The sequence below is a fragment of the Falco cherrug genome, chromosome 1 (genome assembly GCF_023634085.1).
Source record: "Falco cherrug isolate bFalChe1 chromosome 1, bFalChe1.pri, whole genome shotgun sequence".
Taxonomy (NCBI): Eukaryota; Metazoa; Chordata; class Aves; order Falconiformes; family Falconidae; genus Falco; species Falco cherrug.
Genome location: NC_073697.1, coordinates 66782753 through 66802690, shown reverse-complemented (window position 1 = coordinate 66802690; position 19938 = coordinate 66782753). Strand labels below are relative to the sequence as shown.

General features: G+C 45.9%; 2 protein-coding genes across 6 annotated transcripts in view; one reads left to right on the top strand and one right to left on the bottom strand.

The window, feature by feature from the left end:
- The first annotated feature begins 3160 nt into the window (after positions 1 to 3160).
- On the top strand, positions 3161 to 19497 carry LOC102058629 (UDP-glucuronosyltransferase 2A2). Of its 2 annotated transcripts, XM_055707313.1 has the most exons (7): positions 5823 to 6879; positions 12163 to 12814; positions 14547 to 14695; positions 15993 to 16124; positions 16545 to 16632; positions 17392 to 17611; positions 18910 to 19497. In XM_055707313.1, exons 1-7 carry the CDS (start codon positions 6151 to 6153, stop codon positions 19184 to 19186), a joined length of 2247 nt encoding a protein of 748 aa, XP_055563288.1. In that variant the 5' UTR covers positions 5823 to 6150; the 3' UTR covers positions 19187 to 19497. The 2 variants fall into 2 exon arrangements, with proteins under 2 accessions (XP_027670765.2, XP_055563288.1); XM_027814964.2 differs by lacking the exon at positions 15993 to 16124 and having other exon boundaries at positions 3161 to 6879.
- Positions 14103 to 19938, bottom strand: part of YTHDC1 (YTH N6-methyladenosine RNA binding protein C1) — a 29187-nt gene continuing 23351 nt past the window's right edge. The window contains exon 18 of one of the 4 annotated variants that reach the window (XM_027814960.2): positions 14103 to 14560. In XM_027814960.2, the coding sequence (XP_027670761.1) occupies positions 14331 to 14560 (230 nt within the window). In that variant the 3' untranslated portion in view covers positions 14103 to 14330. The remainder of the gene's footprint in view (positions 14561 to 19938) is intronic. The other 3 variants (XM_014285610.3, XM_027814959.2, XM_014285611.3) reach the window with 3 other exon arrangements.

The window sequence follows — 19938 nt, the reverse complement described above, 5'->3', positions numbered from 1 at the left end:
TACCCGGGACCTGGGGGACAGGTGCAGTGACAGGGCTGCAGTCAGGCACAACCCAGCACTGAAACAGGGGCTATCCTTCGCAGCATCAGTACAAACAGAACGGAGCCAGAGATCCCAGAAGAGGAGACAGTAAAAATAATCCAGGTAATTACAGACAGGAGTAGAGATACCTGAAGTGGCTCGTGGTGGCTTCAGCCACTTCTGTCACACAGTAAAGGTGCCGTATAGGAAAGCAGCTCCTGAGCCAGATGTGGTTCCCTGTGTGTGTTCACTCTGTAGTTTTGTCTTGTACAAATGTGCCTTTGAAACCCTGACTCTTGTGACATCTGCCTTCCCCTGGGAATTAGCTTCCCTCTCAACAACTTTTTTTTTTTTTTTTTTTTTTTTTTTTTAAATAATGTCCTTTACTTCATGCACTGGGTTACCACCAGCAATTCATCCACGTTGATCTTCCCCATCCTCTGGGACTCTATAGGCTTTCCTCATAACAGCTTCTCCAACTGTGTATTTTGAGGCTGAAAGTGCCTTAGTGTATTCAGGCACTGGATTTCCTCTGCTGGTTTATCTCTCAGCCTCTCCAGATTGTGATGTCTTGCTACAGGAATTTCCTTTCATTAACTCCTGCTGTTTTGACTTAGCAATGTATTTTGCCCCCCCTGCTCTTGCCAAAGACTGCTCTTCTGCTGTCAACAACTTGTTCCTCTGTAATTTATTCCAGGCATTTTCTTTCCTCCCTAAATCTCTTGCTTACCTCCTTGTTGCTGCTTGGATACAAAGCCAGGCCTTCCAATTGCCCCTGCTTTGCTCCTTAGATGTTTCCATTTGCGTGGAAGTGCACAGAATTTTTTGTTTTCCCGAAACATCTCTGGTCTGTTAGATGACTCTCTGATGACACCTCTTTCCTCTTCATGATTCAGCTCCTGTGAAATGAATAGGGCATCAAACATGCTTCAAGAAGTGCTTTCATTCACTACTCTCAGTGAGAACCAGGGTTTTTTTGTATTTGTACCCTTTGTCCCTGGGCTCAAAGTGCAATCCAAACAGCACCTGCCCTTGCTGCTGTAGACACAGTCCTTCTTAGCAGCTGAAGAGATGCAACATAACCAGCTAGAGGAGGCTAAAATGCTGTGCCCCAGAAGTTTTGTGTATACACAGACTGCTGAGACTCGAGGAACAAAACCAGTATTTGATTATGAGGCCAGAGGAGGGCTTGCAGAAGTAACTTTGCCCTTAAAAGCACCATCTAGCAAATCAGGCCAGGGTGCGTGCAGCTCCCTCGTAAATGCTCTTGTAAAACCAGGACTTTGAATCCCTTGATATGAGTGCAGCGCCTCTCTTCCCACTGCTCCTTGATGCCGAGGTGTACACATGGTAGGTGACAGCCCTGGTGGGGACAGAGGAGCTTTCCTCCTGACGGCTGCACACAGATGCCTGGGAGCAGAGCCATGGACCACAGAAGGGATTTCCTGCTGGCTTAGAGGCAGCAGAGCAGGGGAAGTCCTTGATGCAGTAAGATACTGTAAGAGTGGCCAAGGGTGCTCCCACTTTGCATGCAGAGGCCCAGACATCCCAGCTGATGACATCCAAAGCAGATAATGTTCCTCGCTCACTCCTCCAGCCTCAAAACGCCCCAGGCATGGGATACAGCACCCCCAGCCAAAACCCCACCCACGCCTCCTAGTGCAAAGAGAGGAGGAAACACAAGCCTGTCCTGGTGAAATACCCCCAGGGATGAAATGGCACCCCCCACAATCACTAGGTGAAGCCCAAGTCCAAACCTCCAAACCTGATTTCCTGGGAGCAGAGGGGATGCCTCTATTTGCCTCCCAGACAGATGTGCAGAAACACTCCTCCATGCTCCAGTTAGCAGCAGACGAGGTGCTCCCCTCTGCACCCCAGACCGAGCTGGGATCAGCTACAAACCTGCACTATGAGAGGAAAAGCAATTTCTGCCTTCCCTGCATGCTGAGACACAAGAGGAGTCGTGGTCGCAGGCGGTGCTGGCGGGGAGGCTGTCCCGAGGATGCGTGCCACGGCCAAGGTGCGGACTTCCTACGTGGATATGCCTGCAGGGAATAAGTGGCAGGTGTATCGCTTGTGTACCAAGGCCCAGCTACAAACCTCGTGCTAGCAGCTTCCAGTGTCAAACAGCAAAACTTCTCTCCTGCAAGAAACAGTGTGGCTTAGGGCCTTGAGCAGGCAGCATCCAAGTAAGAAAAAGTTATTTCTGATGAATATCCCTGGGCCAGATTAATTTCCCCTGGCCCCTGCTCTGCTTCCCAATTTATTTTTTTGGATCAAGAAGCCAACAAGGAGGCCAGGGAAAGGCTAGGCATGGACGTGTGAGCAGCAAACACACAAGAAGGTGGGAGGGAGAGAGCAACTGCTCCTTTCCAGGCTGGTGGGCCATCAGATGAGCCCCATCATCTCTGTTCCCTCAGTACTTGCAGATTTCCCCATCTCCATAGCACTCAGCTTTCCCCTGGGGGTCGGACAGATGCTGGCAAGACAGGGGTGTGCCATATCTGCAGGCAGCTTCAGCAGGTCTCTGCTGCTGCACCTCACTGTAGAGCTGGCAAGGGCAGGGCGCAGCACCTCTTCACCACCAAAATGCACAATTCCTAGCAGGGACACAAAGCTTACCCTGGACCTTCTCTCATTTCTCTTTTTTATTTTTGCTTTCCAGGCTGGAAATGGCTCCAGCACAAGCCACCTGGTATCTGTATGTTTGCATGCCAAGGTACCCCTGCAGCATTGCAACAATAGTGAAGAGAGTTCATAAAAACTTAAACTGAATCAGTAAGAACAAATGAAATGCTATAAACCTAGCCTGTGGTGGTTTTGTCCTACAGCTGCAAGGCAGAGGTATAAAGACACAATTTAGCTGAGAAAAGTGGTTATGGTAAGGCTATTTCAGCTCATTAACTTTTGCTGGAGTTTCCCTATTAAACCTGGGGATTATACGGGAGCAGGGGTTTTGCTGAGCACTTGAACATGTGCCTCTGCAAAACTGCTCAATCCACTGACTTGTGGTCTGTACTCAGGGATGAACCAATCTTCATACCTTGATGCTTTCCCCATCCAGCCTTCCCCCGCTCCCCCCCACCAAAAAAAATAAAAAATAAAAAAAGATAGTCAAGACTGTCAAGTCTGCTTTTAGTCCAGAAGCTGCTTTATTGCAATAACTGAAAGGCAAATCACAGAGTCACGTAGTGCTTCTCAGGGCAAAATCTTCCAGTTTCTACCCTGGCACTGAATTTTTGAGGTGCTGGCTGGCATCAGGGTTTTCTGGAAATAAACGTGCCAGGTACACTGTAACCCTCATTCAGCAAAATGGTGAAAAGTCCCGTATGTGGAAAACATTACTTTGTATTGCCTAACTTTTGCTTGAGTCGCCCTTGCCTCGAAAAGCCTGTTGTTATTCAACAAGGCTGGTGGTTGCATCAGCGCCTGCAAGTATTTCAGCTTGGTAATGCTAGATCAGACACTTAACACCATCTGCTTTCTTCAGCCTCGCTTTTCTCTCATTTGCTGGATTTTGTCCTTTAATCCTTTCAAAATGCTTACCTTCTCTGCATTAAGAATAATCTGATATTGTCTTTAAAAGCTGGCCATGGAAACAAGACAAATTTAACTCTCTGTTTCCCCTAGTAATAGCTCTCATTTGCTACGGAGGAATTAGTTACTGAGAGGTTAGAAAAAAACAACAACCACGAAACCAAGCTCCCATCTGCCCTAGGTCACATGAACATAGCCTTTCAATAGTTGCTGGAAAATGTTTAACTTTCTTCTAGGACTTACTGTAATGAGCTAAATTAGATTGAAAAAAGCTATTATCCTGAATACAAAGGTGTATGGAGAGACTATAGTGACAATCCTGCCTGGAAGGCCAAACTACTGTTGAAACATACTGGCATAATTGCCCTGAATTCTGAGAGTTTAGAAAAAGTCAGGTTGAATATTATGGACAATATTTAAAAAACATAGGGGTACCTCTTTAGATTCCTGTGTTTTCAAGTCATTAAAAACTTGCCTAGATCTCCAGAATCAAGATCCACACACCAAGCACAGGTAACATGCCAACTTTTGAAAAACTCCGCAAACAAACCACATGATTTTCTCTTTGTTCCTGTGGACAGTATATAAACAAGTCTATTACTTAACAAACAGTTTTGTTTTGCCAGATGGGACCCTAAAGGGAGTGAAAAATCTTTTTTAGCAGTCAGACACCATATTTCTGAGCTACAGGAGGCAAAGTCCTTCTGAGAATCTGGCTCTGTAAATAACATTATAATATATCCTAGCATGGGAAAGACCATCTTGACTATTAAATTACTGGAGCATAACAGAACAATGAATAATCTCGGCATAAATGCCCTATGATCATCCCATATTGTATTACTTCCTCCTTTTGAAAAGCTCAATTTAGAGCGTAGCTTATTTAAGCTTCTTCTGCCCAGTACCCAACCTCACCAGAGCATCGCCGGCACAGACGAGGTGAGCAGCAAGAAACAGAAGCAAACCAGTGTTGCAAATTGCATCTTGCAACTCAGAGCATGATGCTTCTGTACCTTGGAAGACTGCACTAGGTAAGAGGTTTTCTGCAGCATGGTTGATATTCATGCCCTAAATTGTGTTGGATCAAGTGTATTGTTACGTGCATGGGTTTTAGTTGTCGTTTTGGCGCCCGACGGTCAAGTGCTCCTTCCAGGACACACCACTTTACATTCAAGCACCAACTTTCCAAGTGACAGCCCCCCCAGAAAACGCGGGGTTTGCTCTGAGAAGCACCTTTAGGGGCCAGGAGGGCCCCAGACCCGTGTTTAGATACCTGAACTGAGCCCACAACATAGCCAGGTTGGTGGTGATGTGCCTGACAGTAGCAATGTATTAAGACTTGTCTAGGAGCAGTCAGAAGACACCTGTCACATATCAGAACAAACTACATGTTATTATTGGCATTATCATCACTCAGATGAAGGGTTTGCTGCCTTCTCTCAGCACGGGGAACACCAGCACTCCTAACATCTCACCCTGAAAAAGGATGCTGCTTCCAAGTCAGCCACTTAAATGCACCCTGGGGCTTCTCCTTCGGCCTGCCTCTGGCATCACTTTCATGGCAGCGATGTTCCACTGCTGTTCATGGGAGCAACGCAAGTGATTTGTTTCAGTAACAGAACTGGCACCCAGAGGACTGGCTCACTTGCAGTTTCCTCCGTAAAGATGCACCAACTTGAATTAATGGTGAAGCCTGGAGAGGCAGTAGCTCTCTGCAGGGGCTGGGGCAGGACTGCCAGTAATTTGTATTATTTACCAGTGGGGACATGGCTGTAGAAGGGTTGAGGAGGCTTAAGGATGCCTACAGTATAATTTGCCGTTGCTAGCCCCATCATAGGTGTCCCTCCACCTTGTGTTGGCAGGGCTGTTGCCCCAGGTCAAGCAATATCTTCAAGAAATCACTCCCTGTAGCACTGTTGCCTGTCAGCTAAGTAAGCCCCTGTGCTGCTTCTGGAAGGAAAAGCGGAGAAAGAGAAATATATCTTTAAGTGCAGGTAGTTTTTCTGCCATAAGTAACAGAAACATTACAATATACAGATACCACAGCTGTTGCAATTGAAAACAGGTATTTTAACATCAAATGTGGTCATACGTTCTCTGGTAAATCTCAGTATTTCTCCAGTGCTGGCAGCAACGACACTTACTTGCTAATACAGTAAATCTGCCAGCATTTCCTGATACAGTGATTACACAGCTAGAAGACACCCCCTGTTATTTGCTTTTATTTCCTGGTAAAGATTCCTCAGGAAAACTACAAAAAAATATAAAAATTAAAGGAATAAATCCTTCTTGTGCAAAGGGAGTAGTTTGAAGGCAGATCTTTGACAGCAGTGAAGATTGTTTTCACCCTGCTAAACCAGGGAAAGGAGCTCCCTTGGGTGGGGGCGGGGAAGGGTAGAGTAAATCATCAAACATTCTGTTCTGTCTTTTCAGACCTGAGACCAAACGTGGGTTTTAAAGGCCCTACCTGTGCAACAGCAAACTCTTCCTTTTGCTAAAAGTGCTAGTGAAAAGCCATCAAACAGAACACACAGGTGCAGCACTCCTAACTGGAAGGGAAAACTCCCAGGCTATCTAGCCCTTAATCCTGCTATGGCCACAAAAGCTATGGGGTCTAAGAAATACCTCCAGCTGCTCCTTTTTCAGGTCGCTCTTCTAGGGCCTGTCTTCTGTGGGAACATGTTGGTCTGGCCAACAGAAGGCAGCCACTGGCTGAATGTGAAGATAATTATAGAGGAGCTCATCCGCCGTGGGCACAGCATTACCATCCTGGTATCCAACGCTTCCCTCTTCATTAAACCCAGGGCTGAGGCCACTGAGAATTTTGTGGTCTATAACGTGCCCTTCAAGAAAGACACCATTGAGAACCTGATCGAGGACGTAGTGGCCCTGTGGCTGAATAACAGGCCAACCACCCTGACCTTCTGGCAGTTTTACAAGGAGCTTGGAAAACTGTCCAAAAACTGGCACCAGATGAATAGGCTAATGTGTGATGCGGTGCTAACCAACCGAGAGCTGATGGCACACCTGCAGGGCTCTGGCTATGACCTGCTGCTGTCAGACCCTGTGACTCTCTGCGGGGACCTCCTGGCTCTTAAGCTGGCCATTCCATTCATCTACTCGCTGCGCTTCTCCCCAGCCTCCACTGTGGAAAGGCACTGTGGCAAGATCCCAGCTCCACCGTCCTACACACCTGCAGCCCTGTCTGAGCTCACCGACTGCATGTCCTTTGGTGAGAGAATAAAAAATATCGTGTCTTACCACCTGCAGGACTACGTTTTCCAGAGCTACTGGGGTGAATGGGATATCTACTATAGCAAGGTCTTAGGTAAGCCTTCTGCTGCTTCACTTCTCCTTACACCGCCTCCCGCCTCCCGGCCTGCAGAGCTAGGAACCTGGCAGGGTCGCAAAGTCAAGGTCTGACAGAGGTTTGTCATTCAGTCCCTATGTGGAAAAGGGAATGAGCTAAGAGCATCCATCAGCTGCACCCGCCAGCTGTCAGGGTGCTGTGCTGCTATGCCGTTGCATCGAGACAGGGAACAGGGGTCATCCCAATCGATGGACTTGACTTTTGCTGTAATTATTTTTCATGTGGAGGCTGAAACAACTTCCACACCATATAGGGCCGTCAGCAATAGAGTTCACTTTACACATTTCCCCCTCCAATGCGCTTGCACAGAAAGCAGTCAGAAACAGAGATGTTTTCCCAATCCAGAGTATTGTAACAAGGAGGGGGGAGCTGGTGAATTACGAGCCAGCCCTGCCACCCTCAGTACCAATACTGAAACGCATAGTGGCTTGTAATAGAGACTTTATTTATGCCACTGGCCATGTAAAACCAATCCTCTCTGCAGAAAGCAAGTTTTATTTCAAACATACCTTCTACGCACAGCAAATAGTGAAAGCAACAGATCTTTCTCTGCAGGCTTTTCTTCTGGACTGTGTTGAGTGAATAGGTAGAAAAACATATTTATTTAAATATTAATCACATGTGATCAACATGCCATGTTTACCATTCTCCCACTGAGCTCACGCAAAACAGCACTTGCAAATCTCTCAGAGTTCAATTGCCTGCAAATACCTGCATGCTGCAGAACTCTACGAGTACGCCCAAACTGTTGTCATGTGCACAGCAGATGAGGTATCTCAGCTTGGTTTCTCACAGCCCAGCTGCCCCTCTCACCCCCATTTTCATCCTGGAAAGGATGCTCTAGGCAGCGCGGAAGCTGTAGCAAAAGCCTTGCACAAGTATATTAGGAAAATGTTGCGTAACAGAGCTGGGCAGAAGCCCAGTAATAATGATTTTTCGTACAGTGAAGAGGACTTAACGTTATTTCTTAACTGCACATCAGAGGGTGACCATAAAGGGAACTGTTTAACGGATTTTCTGGTTCAACTTATAGTGCATAATTGGCACCTAGTGGCAGGCAGGAGAGCCCACATCACCACCTACCAGCTCTGGCCTCCTGCAGTGCACACTCTGGAAGAGGCGAGTTCACATGAAGACAACCTGTGATACGGCAGTTGTCGTATGCTTCATTCATTTCGAGACCGACTTTTTAGCTGCAGCCCTGGATCACCACCTGAAGTGCCCTGTAAATGGACGTTCAGTGGCTTTATAAAGCAAAAGGGTGCCCATGCAGTGGGTGAACATCTTCGCTGCATACCCAGCTGTGCTTCCAAAGAGCCAGAAGAATGAAAGTCAGCTCTTCTACCAAACAAATAACATAGAGACTATAGTCAGACAGGCAGGAGGGCCAGGATGACCAACAGGGCACAGTCCTCTCTGGAGTGAGCCCCCAGGACTGACAGCTCTCCCCTCTGCTCCAGAGGAACCACATCTTCCAGCTTCCGCAAGGTGTTTACCACCAGATGGTGCCAGCTGGTCCCAGTCAACTTCTTCCCCAGGAAAACATGCCATTATGCAGGACTGGACTTCATGCCAGCTACCTCGGCTCCCTGCCCTCTGGAGCAAGGCAGCGTCACGCGTGCCCAGCCCAGCCCGGGAGCACTGGGCTGCCGGTGAAGGAAGGCGCGGGGGCACTGCCACACAGGGCAGGCTATGGCTGGGAAGGAGGTGGCAGCGCTGTGGCTTCTGCCTGGGCTGGGCTGGGTGTCTGGGGGCAAGGTATTGGTCTGGCCAGCTGACAACAGCCACTGCCTGAACATGGAGTACATACTCCAGGAGCTCGTGGTCCGGGGCCATGAGGTGACTGTGCTGCTGCCTTCATGCTTCCTCTTCCTTAATGTCACACAGCCCTCACCTTTCCGGTTTGAGGTGGTTGAGGTGCCGATCACCAAAAAAGGAGATGGCTACGTTATTGGAAGATTTTTTATATTTTTGGGTTTACCAGGAGAAAGTGCTACCTGTCTGGGAAAGCATTTACAAGATAGTTCAACTAGTATTAAAGCTGGAGAACATAACCAAAGTAATTTGTGATGAAGTCCTGAAGAACAAGGCACTGCTGGAGAGACTGAGGGCATCCACCTTTCATGTCCTCTTGGCAGACCCACTGTCACCCAGTGGGGAGCTGTTTGCCGAGAAGCTGGCTATCCCCTTCGTGTACACCATCCGGTTCTCCATAGGCAACACGCTGGAGTGGCTCTGCGGGACACTCCCAGCACCTCCTTCCTACGTACCAGCCACACCAAGTGGCCTAACAGAGAGGATGTCCTTCCTGGAAAGGCTAAAAACCATCTTCATCTACACTGTGCAAGATATCATGTATCATTATGTTCTCTGGGGAAGCTGCGATCAATACTACAGTGATGTTTTAGGTAAGGCTGCTCTTACTTCCAGAAATTACATCTGCTGTACATGGGGCACAAATTAGGAACCAGACAGCCCTGAACCCACTCTCCTTCCTCCAAAATTCCTGTGTCAAGTCAAACAATCCAGGCAAGTGCAAATGTTACCTGTTAATTCTGACCTGCTACACTAGTACAACTAAGTTCGTACAGGTACTTCTAGGATAGGTAGAACAGTGCTAAAGCCGCTTGAAACAGAGCTCATCAGTCATATTCATAGATTAATCACGACAAATACTAAGGACAGCAAAATAATACTATACATCCTCCAAATACTAGCACTGAATTAAACCTTTTGAAGTAGAAATAAAAAAACGGTTTTGGAAAGCTATACAATATTACCTTTTTTCCCCTAGCACCCTTCTTGCTTGCTAGCTTATCTCAAAATGAGAGAGAATGGCCTCATCTGGTCTTTTAAAGGACTGGGAGAGCAGCTGGGCCCCTATTTGCGGTGTTAAAAGGCCCTCAGCAGAGACATGGTTCTTTGCTTTTTTGAAAGTGTCCAAAAGAAATATTACAAGACAGCTGTATTTATTTGTAAGGTTTTTTTTCTTTTTAAAATAATAGTTGCATAATTATTTTCACATTTTTTCTCTAAGTTATTGTTACAATGCTTAAAAGGAAACAGGGCAAGCATACATGCATTGATGGGGCAGATAAAATGGACAGTATTTCAATATGAGGCTCTCCGTGTTTTTATTTATATTTTGCTATTAGGGTGTAATTCTGCTGAGAGAGCTAAGTTGTTAAGATATTGTACTATTAGTACCTAGCTGTGTGTTTACTTGCGTTCCTTATCATGTGTGACAAAGACTAGAAAACACTGTGCCGATAGAAGCATGGTTTGCTGATCTGTTGTGTAAGCCTCAGATCTGCTTGGATCTTGTGGTATCTTTTTTATTGTTAAACGTGGGGTTTAGCATTTAAGGCTCCATGTGCAATACCTGTTTTGTTAGCTGTGTTAGCTGGTCTCTACCCTAACTGTGATACACTTTGAGCTGGAGTGTATCCAGTCCTGAAGGAGGTGTGAAAGCAAGGGGCAAGCATCTCGTACAAATGGGGCAACGTCCCAGCTCCTGCAGAGTATGCATGCACCTTCTCTTTCTCCTTGGAAAATCTTCTTCAGGGTTCTTACTATTGTAGCTGTTTTCCAAGAGCTACCTAAAGGCTTTTTCAAGTGATGAGGTTAAAGTATGAAAACCCATTTGCTTAACTGTCAGTCTAGTGAGGAGAGTGTAGGTGGTGGTGCTGAGCTCCTGGAGGAGTGCTCAGGCGCTGTTTAGACTCAGGCTGAGCCTCATTTGCTCCCTGCTCAGGAGATAGAAGCTGCCCGTTCTTGTCCCTGAACACACCAGTAGCCCAAAGCATCTCCACTACATCTTCACGGTACAGTCAACAGGAGAAGTCAGGTCTCTTGTCTTGATGGCGTCTGTCCTGAGTCTGTGATGTGGATACACTGATGCCAGTTTGCAGCATCTTCCCAAGAGAAGGCACAGAAGCACCAAAAACACAGGGCAAAACCTGTGCTCCTCACCTCCTTCTGCTTCTGTCCTGGGGTGGCCTGATGCTGGAGTCTTCTCTAGCAGGACTCTGTCCTTCCAGTGACAGTGCTGTGTCCACAGCGTCTGGTTATAGAGAGGACAGAACCAGAGCACCCTGCGGGCTAGTTGTGTGTCACTGCAGGACATTTTTGCACCTAAGAAACGAGGAGATAAAAATTGTAACCAGCTTTACAGGTAGGTTGGTTCTTACAGGGCAAAGAAGCAAAACTAGGGCTATAGTCAAGTTGTAAGCTGGGGTTCATCCTGTAGCTGTCAAACACGTCCCATGGGCTGCTCGTGTGCTTTCCCTAGCCCGAGCTCCTGCTCGGTACAGGAGTGTCTATCTTTACCTTGAATAGCTGGTATGAGGGTGTACCAATTGTGGCTGGAGTAGAACTGCTTTTCCTCGTAGTAGCTTGCATGGGGCTGTAAGTTGGATTTGTGATGAAAACAGTGTTGATAAGATAGGGATGTTTCGGTTACTGCTAAGCAGTGCTTACGCAGCATCAGGGCTTTTTTTGCTTCTCACACTGCTCCTCTCAGTGAGTAGGCTGTGGGCGCACAAGAATTTGGGAGGGGACGCAGCCAGGACAGTTGACCCCAACTGACCAAAGGGTATCCCATGCCTGTGATGTGCTCAGCAAAAAAAGCTGGGGTGAGGTGAAGTTGCCGGGGCTGCTGTAGCTCAGGGACTGGCTGAACATCGGTTGACTGGTGGTGAGCAATCGTTTTTTGCATTACTTTTTTTCTTGGGTTTATTTTTGTGGGTTTTTTTGCTTGTTACGCTGCCTCTGTCACAACCCATTTTTCCAACTTTGGCTCTTCCTTGTCCCTTCCTACTGAGGAGACGTGAGAGGCTCTGTGGTGCTTAGCTGCCTATCCAGACTGAACTGCAACACAGGGAAAGGGCTTCTGGTCTGCACACGCTGCCAAATGCACTTTGTGGTGAGCAGTAACAGGAGCTGCCATCGCTTTGAGATCAGCTGTGGTGCTGTAGGAGACTCCAGAACGGGATTTGCTGCTTGCCCAGTCCGCCTATGAGTGTTGTGTTCTGACATGACCTTTTGCCAAGCCTGGCACCAAGTGGTTGTCACTTTTATTGGCTGGCTCTGAAGTGTTTGCACACTGGAGCAGTGAACTACTTCCAGCTCAGTCAGACCGGAGTTGTATATGGACTGCTGAGATGATGGGGTCAAGGTTCCTCTGGCTGCTCTGGGCCTACACATGCTGCTGGAGTGCCGGCTTTTGTGGGAAGGTGGTGGTCTGGCCCACTGATGCAAGTCACTGGATCAATGTGAAAGTGCTGCTGGAAGAGCTTGTTCTCCGGGGTCATGAGGTGACAGTGCTGGTGCCCTCAAGCAACCTGCTCATCGACTACCGAGACACCTCCTCCCCCTTCACCTTTGAGGTTCTGCAAGTCCCCTTTACCCAGGAGAGCCTGGATGCTATCATGGAGGACTTCCTCAATTTCTGGATTAATGAGATCTCTAATCTCACCCCCTGGGAGATCATGTGGAGGATGAAAAAGGACCTGGAAGTCTTTACCAATATGTCAAAGCAGACCTGTGACACCTTGGTGACGAAGCCTCAGCTGATAGCAAAGCTGCGGGAGGCCAAGTTTGACATTCTGATCGCTGACCCCCTGTGTGTAGGCGGGGAGCTCATAGCAGAAATCCTAGCAATCCCTTTTGTCTACAGCTTCCGCTTCTCTGATGGAAACGTGGTAGAGCGGCTGTGCGGTGGGCTCCTGTCCCCACCTTCTTATGTGCCTGCTAGCACAATGCGGCTGACAGACCAGATGTCCTTCGTGGAAAGACTAAAGAACTTCCTCTTTTACTTTTACATGGATTTATTTTTCTTGAAGTTTTGGCAAAATGAATGGGATGGGTACTACAGCAATGTCTTAGGTAAGGCAGCTGTTGAGTGCTTTCTCCTCTTGGATAAATTGTGCCTTTTGAATGTTTTGGGAGCTCAATGCTGTTGTCTCAGTATCCTTTCCCAATGGCTAGCAGAGATGGTAATCCCTTTTGGTCACTTGGAGGCTGTGCTTTGCCTTTTAGGTCTGGTCTAGCCTAACAGACACCAGTGCAGTTGTGCTCTAGTTCTTCTCGAGGATCTTTAGAGCACATAGTTCTGATTTTTTTCAGTAAGGATACTGCTGGTGAGCTCTTGCAGTGAGCTCTATGTCCATTTTAGTACTTTCAGAGCACAGTTGTTGCCTCTTCATCTTGATGACAGGCACTTCTACAATTAAGATGGTAGTAGATAAAGGCTGGAGAGCAAAATCATTCCTTAATTAAGTGTAAGGCACTGGAGACAGCTCCAGTGAAGTAGTGTTCTTAAACTACATACATACATGAATTTTTTGTTCCAACCTAGTAAACTCAGCCTCGATTCAAAGTCTATTGAAGAGAACTTTTAGTTCAATGGACTTTGAATCTTGTGCAGAGTTATCTATGTTTAGGCAGATAATGAGTGAATAGCAAGTACAAGGGGATCTATTCTGTTGCTCTCCAATCTCTTTCTGCACTTCCAAAGAACGCCTCTGTGCTCTGCAAATCAGTCCGCTTCCCCTGGATTAATTTTACTTTTTTTTTTTTTTATTTTTTAATACCACATAAGACTTAATTACACCTTTATATCACTCTGCTTGTAACGCAGGCTTAATTTTCCCTCCAGTAACTTTGTAACTGACTCACTGCTCTTTACTTTAAAAAAAAATTAAAAAGATTAGTGGTGTAAATTGTAACACTGATCAAGTATTATAAGAAGATGCCCTACAGATAAATTTTATCTTGCTACTCATTTTGCTTGGTTCCTGCTTGCATTAGGCTGGCTTTTTATCATTTACCAACACTTCTAACCCTTTTACTCTCCAGTTCCACCTTGTGGGGAAAATAATGCAAAGACAGCTTGCAAAATGTACTTGAGAATATATATTTTTCAAAATGGGAAGCTATAAAACAGTTTTATCCATTCTTTTTTTCTGTAAATGGATTTCTAGAGACTTTGGATTTTGCAAAAAATGACATTCAAAGCATCTATGGCTTTGGAAAAAAATTCCCAATATGTGTCAGGAGCTGACGCAGTTCCCAGGAGAACTAGGGATGGCTTTATGTGTGTTTTATTGTAGTCTGACCAGTCACTGACCGAGTCACCATTTGAAAACTCCACAGAAATTAGTTTAAAAACTTTCCTCCTCCCTGATTGGTGATCATCACTTTGTGACTCATTTATATTTTATTTGGAACTAAAACTTCTGTGATTGTTCTCTTCCCCAAAGTGTATTTTTATTATAAGCACAGGTAATGAAGTCTTTCAGTGGTACAAGAATTGCACTTCTGTATCACAGAAACTCAATGCTTCCCACTTACTGTTCTATTGTTCCACGTTCATCCTGAAGGTTCAAAATCCTTTTAAAGATCATACTGCCGTGTTTGTGGCAACCTGCCAAGGCCAAACACAGGACACGGCAAGGAATAGGCCCAGATTTGTCCGTATTTTCATTTCACGCATGGTTTGATAGATTACACTGACTGCGAGTGCCAAAAGACAAAGGTGTAAGGCTCCTATTTTGCAATCTACAGCAAACAAGACTGGTCCCGTGCATGTTGTAAACCCCTTGTATCTTGCCCACAGGAAGGCCCACAACCCTGTGTGAGACAATGGGAAAAGCAGAGATATGGTTAATCAGAACATACTGGGATTTTGAATTTCCACGCCCTTTCCTGCCCAACTTTGAGTTTGTTGGAGGACTTCATTGCCAGCCTGCAAAGCCGTTACCAAAGGTATCCCAACTTTGTTCTGCTGTTGGTTGGTTGATTGTCCAGCAGAACAAAAACTGTTTCTCTCCCTGATCGACTGTGCGAGCCATGTCCTGCGAAAGCTCACTCTTAGAGAAGATGCTCTGCTGCCAGTGGGGAGCACAGAGATACTTAGCAATCTATCCATACTTGTGCAAATTGAGGGCTGAGTTTATAGCCTGCTGTCTTAGAAGAGGATAGCTGAGGGCAGCAGCAGGGAATACGGTTTTTATTACAGGAAAAATAGGTGCTACCTCAGAGAAGTTAAATGTAAATCTTAATCCTAAAACACAGACTTGCAGCCCACAGTAACACTGAAACACCTGATGCAAAAAGGCACTGCGAGGGGTCAAATTCTTTTGACAAAATAGAGTCAAGATTTGCAGAAAGAAGCTAGTGATAAAACGCTTCTTCTATCATGGCTTAATTTAAGAAATCTTAAAGGGAGTAAAATACTCAGCACGCCCAGCCTACACTCTCTGTGAATGGCAATATTCTGGTGGAATATCCAAATCCCAGATGCTGATGACAACATGACAAGCTCTGGTCTAGATTATCACTCCTGTAGGAGCCTTAGAGGAAGCAGGGTATTTTCAGTGCAAGTTGTCTGCTTTAAGAAACCTTCTAAGTCTCTTCCCACTCCCTTGTAGCAATGGTTGAGTTGGGGGAAATGGATAACCATTCTTTTCTGGATGCTATTGCTCCATTTCACGTGACACTAACAAAAAAGAGAAACAGGAAGACCCATTGGTCTGGTATGCAGAATAACTGGTTAGCAGCATGTGCTGTATTGCAAGAAACAGGAGAACTGGCTGACTAACAAAGTGCCAGCAGCTACTGAAATCTTGGATCAGGATGCTGAAAAACCCTGTCAGCTTTCAGCACTGTCCTGCAGAGCTACGAAATGCAAAGTACTTGTTCCAGCAAAATTCACAACCATGACTGACTATGCCATGTCTCCCAGGGTATGGCCCTCTCAACACCAGTGCCAGGATCCATTCCTGTGGCTTGTGCTCTGAAAGAAACATTTCCTGAAACTGCTTGACTTGCTTTCAAAAAGACAAAGCTTCTGTCACCTGTCTCAACTTGTCCTGCTCCTTCCAGGGGAGAAACTGTCTTGCACAGGGTCAGGTCTATCTTTGTAATGCCCTTCTGTCAGCTGAGTTGCTCATACACCATGATCATCTCCTTGATAAGCTAAAAAGGTTATGCTCTCCATTCACAGAAATCTGTGTAATCTGCAGTGTGTAATTACTCTCTGTACGTCTTCTGCCTCTCCTAGGAAATGGAAGAATTTGTTCAGAGCTCAGGGGAACACGGCATTGTGGTATTCTCCCTTGGATCGATGGTCTACAACCTAAGTTACGAAAAAAGTAATGTGATTGCCAGAGCCCTCAGCCAGATTCCACAAAAGGTGCATTTCCTTTTGCGTCTAGAACAACTTGCCTCATTTTTGTCACTCCTGTTACCTTCAGTGAGCTTTTTACATTTGGAAGGCCTGTTTTTTATCTGCATCTCCACTGGATGCAGCACAGTCAGGAAGCTGGGCTATGCAGAGAGGCAGGCTGCCGAGTCACCTCATGGGGAGTTCTGGCGCTTCACTTTCTCTGAACCAAATGACGTGGAGATGTGTCCACAGGCCAAAATATAAAAATCACTCTATGCAGTTTTTATAATAAAACCACATAGAACTTATCAAAGAGCTAAACTGGAGCCAAAGCTATTTGAATTACTGAGGAAAGCTACATGGGTTTGAGGTAAAGTCCTATATTACATGTAATAATACACAGGGCATGTCACATGCACTGTTTATCTTCATCTTCCTTTGTTCAAGGTCCTCTGGCGGTACAAAGGAAAAAAACCAGAAACTCTGGGCTCCAACACCAGGATCTATGACTGGATACCCCAAAATGATCTGCTTGGTGAGACTGATTCTATCTGGAATGCATTGCACCCTTGGAAAAACTGTTTCCTTCTTTGTTTTTCGACTAAAATGCCTTATTCAGGCAAAAGAACAAAGTTAACACTTGTGGCTACAGCCAGTTTCGCAGCTTAAGCAGCACAGGTTTGCTTTTGGGAGCCTTAATTTCCCAGCCTGCTTCTGACTTTAAGGTGAATGGCTGTACCAGAACCATGGAAGATACAGCCAGGCTGTGAGGGGAGTAGGGAGCAGTGGCTCAAGAAGGCAGCGTCTTGAGCTTAGTTCTGAAGATGGATCTCTAAAGCAAAAGCTTCTGTCTTACAGAACTTGGTGGCAAGTATCTGGAAGGGCCAAGAACCATCTGCAGGCAGGAGTAAATACCAAAGTAGACATGTACTCTGGAGCTGGAATTGGCCTCTGCAGTTAATCTCCTGGGCTCGTTATTCAAAATCTTGACCTGAGCAAGGCTGCAGCAGGGAGCTGTTGTGAATCTGACACCATGTGAAAACTAGAACTGCTCAACAGCAGAAGGGCTGAAGTAACTCTGGCGTAGTCTGGAGGAACATGCTGATTCACACACTGCATTAAAATAAATACGAATGTGTGAAAGCTAAGTGCACAAGCTCTGGTGCTGATCCAGAGGTCAGGGCTGTTCCCTTCTCTAGCAGTGCACTTGTCCGGGTAGTTTGCAGTGCTCACGTCCCAGTCAGCGAACACAGTCTGCCACAGCTGCTGTTACACGTGCCATTCCCTGTTCCAGGCCATCCCTTGACGAAGGCCTTTATTACTCATGGTGGGACCAATGGGATCTATGAAGCTATCTACCATGGGATCCCGATGATTGGGATTCCCATGTTTGCCGACCAGCATGACAACATTGCTCACATGAGGGCAAAGGGAGCTGCGACCGAGCTGGATTTCAGCACACTGGAGACACAGGACCTAGTTGATGCACTGAATACAGTCATTAACAATTCCACGTGAGTTTTGTTCTTGCCTTATAGTAGGACGAGGTTGTTAAAATCTTGGGCTGCTGATGTTAGAAATTCTGCTGGCTCTTCTGGGAACTAAAAATACTGCATAGTTAGTCTGGGTTTCAGAAGAAAACCATCTTTCATTTCTGAAAATCAGCATTTCACAGAAAGGAAAGATCAGTAATTTGATTTTCATTAGACTACATTTTATGATCCCCTTGAGAAAAACAGTTCTTGGAAAGGCCAGAGCAGCTCTCGAGACAGTTTTCTGCTTTCTCTTCCTTGTTCTCTGCTAGTATAAATCCTCTGGAGGCTCTGGGTGACCATTCTAGTTGTACTATGTCTACTCTGTCCGTAGCCACAATTCTTACTCCTACCCGAGTTACCAATATCCTTAGGTTACTGTACCTATCATTCAGGAATTTGAGGGTACGGAAGCCTGGCAACTGGGATCCCTTGCTAAGGATAAAGCCATTGACAAAGGCATTGGAAAAAAGGCAGGAGTCCTCAGTCTTAGGCAGTGATTCCTGTCAAGACAGGTATCCCTTCAAGGAAGATCTTGAAAATTCCCGAAGTAAACAGAACAACACTGATGGAAGTATCCAGTGTCTGATGGAATTAGCTGTGGTGGAAGTGCTCTGTAACAACCTGGATGATGACCAGGCATCCAAAGCCCCAGATGAAATCCAGTGCACATGGCCCTCCCTACCAAAGTCCCCCTTAGTTTTATGGCTAAACATGATGTTATATGGTGTGGGATGTCCGCTTGGTCAGCTGGGATCAGCTGTCCTGGCTGTGTCCCCTCCCAGCTTCCTGTGCACCCCCAGTCTCCTTGCTGGCACGGTGGTGTGAGGAGCAGAAAAGGCCTTTACACTGTGTAAGCACTTCTCAGAAATAACTAAAACACTCCCGTATTATCAACACTGTTTCCAGCACAAATCCAAAACACAGCCCCATGCTAGCTACTGTGAAGAAAATTAACTCTATCCCAGCAAAAATAAGCACACTGTATTATACTGGAATAGAAAATGCTGCAAATGTTTCCATGTTGCTTTTTTTAAAGGAGTATCTGGAATAATTTTGAATAACTTCCTTTTGCAAAAGATTGGCTTTCTCTATTACTGTTCATAACCTAATTTTATGCAGATCAAACTGGGCCAGTTTACAATATATTTAAATAACAATGATCAAAGTGAAAGCAGGTCTCTCTACCTTCGTCAAGAGGACGGCCAGGTCCTGAATGGCTGAATGGCTTGTTTCAGGAATCCCTAAGAAATCTCCTTTGTTTCTTCTTTTTTCCCCAGCTATAAGGAAAATGCTCTAAGGTTATCCAAGATACACCATGACCAGCCAGTTAAGCCTCTGGACAGAGCTGTCTTCTGGATTGAATTTGTCATGCGACACAAAGGAGCAAAGCACCTGAGACCAGCTGCTCACCATCTCACCTGGTACCAGTACCACTGCCTGGATGTTCTGGCGTTCTTGTTCACCTGTACAGCCATTGCTGTCTTCATTCTTGTCAAATGCTGCTTATTTTGCTGTAGGAGATGTGGCAGGATTGCAAAGAGGAAGAAAGAATAGACATGCTGCTCCCATCAGCGCTTTTTCTTCTCCTAGGCTGATTCAGCAAATCATTTATGCACATTTCTTAGTGAACAAAATTATTAGAATATGCTTTAAGCCGGGCATATTGTGAAGCATGCTGTTGAACCGGGTCATGCTAAAAAGCTGTTGTGGGACACAGCTGCTTGCTTAGCTGGAAAATTCCTTCTGGCCTAAATGACACTGAATTATAGTTGAATTATAACAGGTCCCTTGGGTATGTATAATGGTAATTGCTGCTTTAACTTTTCAAATTCATTTTGGTGTATTTCATAAATTCAGCCTTCCCATGTGTGGTACTGTGGGTCCTTCAACCTGCAACTAGACTCCTTCCTTTAACTCTATCCTCTCCCAGGTTTGATTATTCACAACCAAAATGCCTCTCTGTCAGAAAAGTCCTCTCCCAGATTGGACAGTGAAGGTAACAGCATGGGCTCCTAAAAAGCACCCACCTGAATGGCCAAGATCATGACAAAATGGGAGCTGCAAGTGGCTGCTGAAGCCTGTATCACTGCATTTTTACAAATGCACTGACTACTTGGGGGCTGAGGGGAGACCAGAGTCCTAAAAGCAACAGAGAAATTACTTTTCTGAGAACCATTTTCCTTTTTCACTGGAGTCTGGAGTCCTGCTGCACAGGCCATCATTCCAATGGCAACACTGTAGGGGTGTGAAAAAACACCTCTGTCAGGCACTTGCCTGTCTTAACCCCCAAATGCCTCCCACAGTAA